This window comes from Nicotiana tabacum, chromosome 11 (genome assembly GCF_000715075.1).
Source record: "Nicotiana tabacum cultivar K326 chromosome 11, ASM71507v2, whole genome shotgun sequence".
Lineage (NCBI taxonomy): Eukaryota > Viridiplantae > Streptophyta > Magnoliopsida > Solanales > Solanaceae > Nicotiana > Nicotiana tabacum.
The window spans coordinates 11,989,519-11,998,278 of NC_134090.1; the positions used below are offsets into that span (position 1 = coordinate 11,989,519).

General features: G+C 34.5%; 1 protein-coding gene across 1 annotated transcript; it reads right to left on the minus strand.

Annotated features, from left to right (window-relative positions):
- Positions 1-373: 373 nt before the first annotated feature.
- Positions 374-7,416, minus strand: LOC107762321 (chromatin assembly factor 1 subunit FAS1-like). The gene is made up of 12 exons (XM_016580667.2): positions 6,797-7,416; positions 5,731-5,830; positions 4,824-4,971; positions 4,615-4,738; positions 4,032-4,396; positions 3,620-3,940; positions 2,869-2,950; positions 2,657-2,794; positions 1,972-2,385; positions 1,721-1,858; positions 1,079-1,124; positions 374-878 (listed from the first exon to the last, which is right to left on the minus strand). Exons 1-12 carry the CDS (start codon positions 7,262-7,264, stop codon positions 718-720), a joined length of 2,505 nt encoding a protein of 834 aa, XP_016436153.1. The 5' UTR covers positions 7,265-7,416; the 3' UTR covers positions 374-717.
- Positions 7,417-8,760: the final 1,344 nt, after the last annotated feature.

Consider the following 8,760-nt stretch of genomic DNA (forward strand, 5'->3'; position numbering starts at 1 on the left):
TAATTTTGTATTAATAATTCATATAATTACGCTAATGCCTAATTTTCTCTGGAACTGAAACCAAATTGTTATTGTTCTACTATAATTTAGTTTCAAAAGCCATTCGAATTGACCCTTTGACAGATGAAATATGACAAATTGAGAAACTAAAGGTTAAAAGTAACAAAGGGGACTTTAGTTATGGTGCTCAAACTGTTTACACAACTTAAGGCACGTAGGAGCATATATCATTTCTCAACCCAAATACAAAATTAGTACGAGGGGAAAGTACGAAATTGTTAAAATAAAGCATCAAAACTTAAAACATAAAGAGCTGTATATATCAATTCAGATTATTAAATTGATAAACAGAAATCACAATCAAAACAGGATACAAATAAAGGAAAATGTAACATAGGAATACTAGATGTTATATACATACCATAAATTCAAGAACACATAAAGAACATGCAGATGCAAATAGACATCATTTTACTCTGCTATTTGATTTAATTTTTTCAGATTTGGGCTTGAAGTTTGAAAATTTTGCACTATCTCTACGTGAGAAGCACAAGGGATCTAAGTTATTAAGGGCAATACTGACGACTAATTCATGCACAGCTCTTACAAGATCAGATTCTAAAAGTAACAACCTCTAAGCTGGCATCTATTATATTTGAAGAGGGTACCAAAAAATAAGGACCCGAAGCGCCCAAAAGGATTTAACAGAGTATATTTTCATTCATGTTTGTATGTGCAGTCTTGCTGTGGCTGGATAGAAACTGAAGTTTTCTGGCATGCTTGCGGGGATGTCTCGTGCAGATTGATGGTCTTTCCAGAAGGTGGCAAACATCTCTTGGAAAAGAATGTAGCAATGCTCTTTGTCCTGCTGCTCTTTTCTGTCAATCATCAAAACTAACAACTTTACAATAAGGAAGAAAAAGCTAAACAGAGATGCTACCTTACACTCTTAACAGTGAATGTAGAAAGTAGAAGCAGAATTTTTATGTCTTCAATTTTAGGCCTAAAACTTTAAATGTTTAGTCCAAAAGGAAAAGAGAAAAGGTTTAGTGCGCAATAGCACATGAAAGGCTCATACCTGGTGATATTGATAGCCCAAGCTTCACAAGAACATCCTTCTTAACCTGCAAAACCCGGAGGAATGCAGCATCAGTTAACTGCAGTATATTTTCAGCAAACTAGGATAGAAAACTGACAAAGAGCAAACCAGATTTCATATTTGCAAGGATCAAAACCTCAGTGGATCGGAGCAATAACCCACAACCAACAAGAAAAATTGATGTCAAGAGAAAGTAACATGAATATGTTGAATAGACAATTCAGACTAATAAATCAGATAAGACTATTAAGTTGGTATTAGCAAATTATTCCACTGCTTTAAAAAAGCAAACTGACTAATATTGACGAGGCACAACACAAATAAAACTAGAATAGCATGAAAGAGAATTTTGATTTAGCTATGCGACTAGAATGTTGTATTAGCTTTAACATAAACTCATGGATCATACTGCTTCTCCAGTCTATCTTCAACAGCAAGAAATACTATCATCTGGCACATGATATTGGATTTGATTCTTTATGGATTATCCTAAACATTGGACATCTTTTGCCAACTCTTACCACCTTCAGATTGCAGAGGTCGTTTTAATGTAAAGAAAACTTTATTCTCAAAACTTATTGACAGTAACCCAGACAGAGAAAAGAGATATGTCAGAAATACCTGCCATCGACCATCAATGAATTCTGATATCTCCCGCACCTTGTTTTTCAGTTGGGACTTCCCAATACTTGGGAATTTAAGTTGTAGAGACTCCACCACTTTATTTATACCATGTGAGCATGACTGAATAACAGATACCTGGAAGAGAAAAATTAAAAACTTCTGTGAGCAAGAAATCTGCTTTGGGTTGGCAACAGAAACCAATTCCCAAAAAGAAAGGAAAATATTGATAAAAGAGAGATCAAACTTACAACTTGATGTAAATCTGAGTCTGCTAGAACAGCTGAAGATGCTATTTGTGAGGTAGTTGCCTTGGTACCTGACGGGGAAGCCTCAAGACCACCCTCAACAACATCGTTACAAGTGGATATTGGTATAGATGAATGACCAGGAAAGGAACAGATGGCCAATGCCCCCAGACACATTTGTTCAACTTTCTCATTACCAGTCAGCTCTTCAGCCAATAACAATGGAGCTTTCTCACGCATAAGATTCAATATAATCAATGGCTTGTTTTTCCTTAGAGCCTGTTCAGTCAAATTGTGAAGATATTTCTGCTGCCGAAGCAGCATAACAAACTCTTCAGCCTGCACTTCCTGTGCAGAACTGGACAGAATTTTAGGCCCTTCTTCATCATGAGATTCCACTTTGTCAACGTGTACACCCTGCATAACAAAAGGTGAACAAGTTCAAAAGGACTCTCATAAAAGAAACATTAGGCTTTCATGAGATTCATCACATTATCACCAGGGCTAAGATTTCTACATTCAGCTATTGCATGCTCTACAACACAATCTTGGCAAATCATGCAAAGCGCAAGCTCGTTAACCAAGGAAATAAAATGGTCTGTGTTGCACAATGTATTAACATAATGCTTGGGCACTTTGTATGCAGTATTTTCCATATGAAAAAAGTGGGTATTGAAGACTGCCGTACCTCTTCATCTGAGAGATAACCATCTGGCACAAAAAACCCATCTTCACTTTCATCTTCCTCTTCACCTCTTGAACATTCTTCCTCCAAACATTCATTATCATCTTTGTCACAATCTGACAGACTTTCACCAGGTTCCTCCTATTTAATCAATTGTCAGTCATCGCACCATACTTTACAGACATTAAACTTAGCAAAAATAATCAGACAAATACCTCTTCCCATTCCTCATCACTATCAACCTCATAATCTAAGTCTGGATCCACTGCAAAGGGATGACGTGCTCCAACAACTTGGCTGATGAGGAAAGTCATAATATCAGTAAGGAGAAAAAGGAAAAGAAAAAACACCTACTGTCATTCATAAAATCATAGTAACTCTCAGAATATAGATAAAAGAACAGTACACATGTCACAACTTACTATGGAACTTGAATTTATTTAGATCGCATCAAAATATCTGAAACCAATGCCATCTCCAAAAACAAAATACTCATTTCAATACTACACAAGAAACTTTCATATAGGGAAAGTTGTGATACCACAATTGCGTATCACTATATCAGAACTAGAAAGTTCATCCAAAAATGTTTCATTACAATTGCCAGAAAATAATTAGCAATGAGAGCAAGTTCAGAAAGACAAACTTCTAATAGTAGTTTCAACATTCAAAAGAAGCCCCTAGAATACTCTAATTTCTGCCAGAAATACATAGAGGGAATTGCTGCAGGTTAACTTCTCATGCACCAAAACCTTTATGTGTTTGTAAGGAAGTCAAAACAATCAACTAAGTCGTGGTCCAAGGTACTGTAAATGATAATAGTTCAGAAAATGCCCCAACACATTATAAACAAGACAAATATTTGAGTTTTAAACAGAAACTTGTTTCTGAAGTAAAAATGGTACTTAACCTCCAGCCTATAATAAAATTTAGAGCATGTAACACATGAATCACAACATAGCTCACCTTTTCTTCGGCCAAACACCATAAAATGCAGGCCTATGACACTTATCAAACTGCAATAATTGTTTCCTCGATAAGCCCTTCTGGCGACAAGGAACAGTATTGATCTCACCAGCACTATATGATGTGTTATTACTGGTAGAGTCAACCCATCCATCAGCTAGTTTCTCTGTATTATCTTCATCATCACAAGTGAGTCCTCTACTGGCTGTTAGCTTTAGTTCCTTGACTATATCACTCTTGGGCTTTTGACGGATTCCCCAATGAACTCTTCTTTTTGAATGAATTGAACGACCTAAGCAATTCCATGCAGTTAAGTGTGACCTGCAAAGTAAATCCAAGCAACAATTTATATATACCAAAAAACAAGACAGCACTGCATTAAACTGAAAGGATAAAAGGAAAAAGAACTAACTTCCACAAATCATCAGCATTAAAGTCATTATTTTGTGAAATGACGGAGTCCATTGACAGGGTAACAGATTCTGGCATCTTTTCACACTTGCTAGGGGCAACATCTGAAGCTGGCTCATCTAAGGACTGGCCATTCTGGGAAGAAGAATTAGTTTTGCTTCTTTTAAGAAAGCGCTCCATCATTGAAGCTTGCTTTTGTAAAGTAAGTTGCTTTTTAACTTCAGCTTCTTCCTTTTCCTTGCGACGTCGATCTTTTTCAGCTTCTTCTTGTTCTCTCATCATCTGCTTTTTCAGTTTAGATTCTTCTTTCTCAAACTTCTTTTCCTCTTTTTCTGCTTCACTTTGTAGTCGTTTTAGTTCTTTTTCCTGCACAGAGAGATTTCGTCATAAAAAGGATCAATGGGGAACTTATTCTAAAGGCATATGCAGTATAGCAAACATAGCCCGTAAGACTTGATATGCTTGTTTTATTCAACAATACTGCACTAATAGTTTTGTGCATTGTATCAAACCAATAACAGCACACTGTTGAAGATATGCCTGCAGCAATGAGTATAATCAACAGGTTGAAGAAAATGACTCACACTCTTCAACTTTTCCTTCTGAGCTTCGCGCTCCGTCCTTTTCTTCTCTTTTTCAGTTTCTCGTTTGTTTCTCTCTAACTGCTTGATCAAAAGCTTCTCCTCACGTTTCACCGACTTCTCAGCCCTTTATCAATCAAGAGAATTGAGTAAACAATTGGAAAGAGGAGAGATAGAAAAATGATACTAGAGAAGAGACAGATATCACATACGTTTCAGCACCATTTTTCTGTTCCATGCTTGCCACTAACAAGCGGATATCTGCTTCATTTAGTAATTTGCCAAGTTTTTCAGAAGCCTTTATCTGTTCTTGGGTGCAGTTTTGATCAGCTTCCAACTTTTCTAGTGCAGTCAACAATGCTGTAATAAATGACAAACACAAATACTTCAGCATATCAAGACTCTCAGCTCATTGAGAGATGAACCGAACAGATTGTCAACTTGTTCATGCTTTTTCAAGAATTACAAAGCAAACCAACCACCAAATTTTTCCATAGAGGAAGCAAAATGAACGGAAATCATTAGACAAAAAGATCTTAAAGGAATTTCCTTGAATGAATTAAAGGATTAACGATATGTGTTCTGATTCACGTGATATCAAGGGTAAGAATCATGGAGTCTCCCAATAGAAAACCAAATATCTGATCAGGTTTCTAAATCATCCACATTCGGTATATGTATTTTGTGGCTACACAAATGGAAACAGTCAGCCTCAGTGAAAACCTGACAGAGTATATCCAGAATACAAGCAAATCAACGCAGTACCACAAATTATGCCATAAATGAATATTTTGAGACTGCAGGTAGCAGATTAACCCAAACCAAAGCATCACATTAGTACTGAAACTCCCTCCCTCTCTTAGGTTTAGGGGCTGATAGAATTATGAGGACATTGTGGGCAAAAGCAGTCATTTTTAGATATATTGTTTTCTTGTAACAAGAAAACTCTTAACACGAAACTCTTGAACCACCAAGAAAATGCAAGTTTTTCAGAGTGCTCAACTTCCAGCGATGAAGAGTACCATCTTTTTAGATTTTTCCAGATACTAATGTTCTTCAATAGAATGCCTTCTTCACCAAAGACAAATTGACATGCACAGTTATTAGCATTTAACTCACCTGAGACAGCAGTAATCCTCTCATGGATTTTTTTCCGACAAGTCCGGCGAATCTTCAAAGTAGCCCGTATTGATTTTGGCAACAATTTAAGGTCTCTTGTCTATAAAATAAAGGAAGAATTGCGTTGGCGTTAGCATGATATTTAGACTACCTTGTAGATTGAAATGGACAAAAGAAAACAAACTGTATCATGAACACGTAAAAAGAAACAAATTATGGGCAGAGTTGTTGTATATGGGTTTCCGCTTTCTGGAATCAAATGCATTCTTTAAAGTTGCATGCAAAAAGTCAACCACCCAATTGAAAAGTTGAAGCATGTAAAATATTGAGTAACCAGCATAACTATGCAAGATTACTAAAAAAATTCCAAATCAACATTAAATCAAATCGAGGAATAGCTCATAAGAGCCGAGCAGATATACTATTGAAACAAGTCACTCAATTTAACACATCAAGAACAATTCGGATGCAATCTAAACATTAGATACCCCGATCAACATTAATAATCCGCAATTTAATAATGATATCAACATTAATAATCCGCAATTTAATAATGTAAATCAAACATTTTAGATACACCGATCAACATTAATAATCCACAAAATAATAATGTAAAACAATCATTTGCACCATTTATTTAATAATCCTAATAATTACGACGATCAAACGCTCACATGCCCAAAAAAATATAGCATCACATTCTTTTAAAAGCAATAAACTAGGAAAATGAAGCTTCTCTGGTAAAAGAAGTAATTTAAGTGAAATTATAATATTGGCAGAAGAATCAATTGCCAATTTCAATATGGATTTAAGTTATACGCACTAACAATCTAATGAATCTTTTGCACAATCAGCCTAATTTAACTTGCTATAACAAGTTACTTACCATTTATTATGAATTACCAATCAATAACTGTGAAACAAAATTATCTACAGTAAGGCACTTGATTGTGTAAATACATTTTACACTGTAAATGCACAAAACTTAAACTCCAAAAAGGATACTCATAAAGACCTAAAATCAATTGTAGATAACATTGAAAACAATAATTTTGAAAATGCTCACCTCCCAACACCAAAGTGCAGACTCAGATTCATCCTCCAAAACATCAGTATCCGCATTCGGCATTCCGTAAAACATCCTCTGCCCAATCAAAATCACAGCACTTTTCACAGTAACCTTACTACTGCTATTACCCTCAACATCCCTAATTTTCTCAAAAATCAAATCCACTAATTTCGATAGCGAGAGTTTACTTTCCTCTAACATGCAAGCAATCATAGAGTTCAACGTTAATCCTTTCGTAACATTTTCAACTTCCACTACTTTCTTCTCCAGTACTTCATTATAATACTTTAACAAACCTTTCATTTCCTCTTTTAATGCCTCGATTTTAGCGACTTTCTCTTCAGGACTGTTCATTACCAAACTAGACCTCTTTCTCTTCAGATTCTTCTTCACGAGTCCATTGCTATGATCTGAACCGTTCATTTTTACTTCATCCACACCGTCCATTACCATCGGCTCCGACATTGCTCCGATTCAAGTGAAAAACGCGAAGATTCTAGAGGAAGATTCAATCGAAACCCTAAGAATGAGAATTGAGGAGACAAGGAATAGTGGGAGGGAAATGAAAAATGAGAAGAGAGTGCGCTTTGTGTTGGGGGGATAGACAAGAGTGCCGCGTGTTGAGTTTTTTGTTTTTGTAGAATTTAAAATTGTGTGAAAAATTGAGATGTATTTTATTTCCCGCCTATTGGTGGGAAAAACTTGCGGGGACTTTTGAGTTTTCGCGCCGATTGGGAAAAATGGAATATTGTACCGACATCCAAACAAATCGTTAGTGACCTGGCAACTTAAAATACACCTAGTAGGCACTTTCATACATCATATAATTATTTAGTTAGTATTTTAATTTTAAAGACTCTCCTCAGCTTTGGTCTCCTCACATTAATATCCCTTGTGGTTTATGATATTAAAATTATTTTCCTTGTATTTATTTTATAAAATAATTCTTTTCATATACTATTTATTATTAATATAAATAAATTGTAATTTGTTAAATTTTCCCTTTCTAATATTTTTTTTGTTTAATTAATTTTGAAATCATCTTTTTCAAAAAGGACAACTTTTTCAAATCACCATCTTCTTACATTAATAATAAATAGATTAAGAAAATTACTATAGTAAAATAAAAACAACAGAGATGAGTGTATATTGAAAACCACGAGAAAAATTAGTGTTACAAAGCCGAATTTGAGGGGATGTGTTTGAGGTATCCTAGCATTATTAATTTTTTTAAAATGAACATCAAATCAAAAGATATATCAATTTTTTCATCAATTTGATTTGATTTTTCTGTTTTCTTGAATGCCCCTACGTGTTTGGAACGAAAAGCATCAATTCAAATAAACATTCAAACTTGAATGCACCGTCCATTGTGAATTCATCATTTTTTATCAACGATTAAGAGTCCGTTTGGACATAAAAAATTCCCTTTCTTCCAAAAAGTTTTCACTTTTTTCTGAAACCAACGTTTGTTCATAAAATTTTCATTTTTCACTTGAAGATGCATTTTTCAAATTTTCGGAAATTTGAAAAACTCCAAAAAGCTGTTTTTCAAATTTTCACTCAAATCACTCACAAAACTTCAAAAATAACCCAAATTATATTTATGTCCAAACACAACTCTAAATTTCAAACACCATTTTCACTTGAAAAAAAATTCTCCCTTAATTTGAAATTTTACAATTCTTATGTCCAAACGCCCACTAAGTAATTGTAATACTTAAATTATTATATTTTATATTTTTCTTATAACACATCATCTCACTACCACCTTATAAGTAATTTTTTTTTTTTAATTCTTCATCCAATATTCCATACGACACTATAAAACCTGATTAATCGGGTTTGCGCAAGATCCATTAAAGAGAATCTACCTACCAATAAAATGAGGTGCAGGCCAAAACATGATCAAAGTTTAGCAAATTTATAATATAGTAAAAAAAAAAATGGGAACAATATAT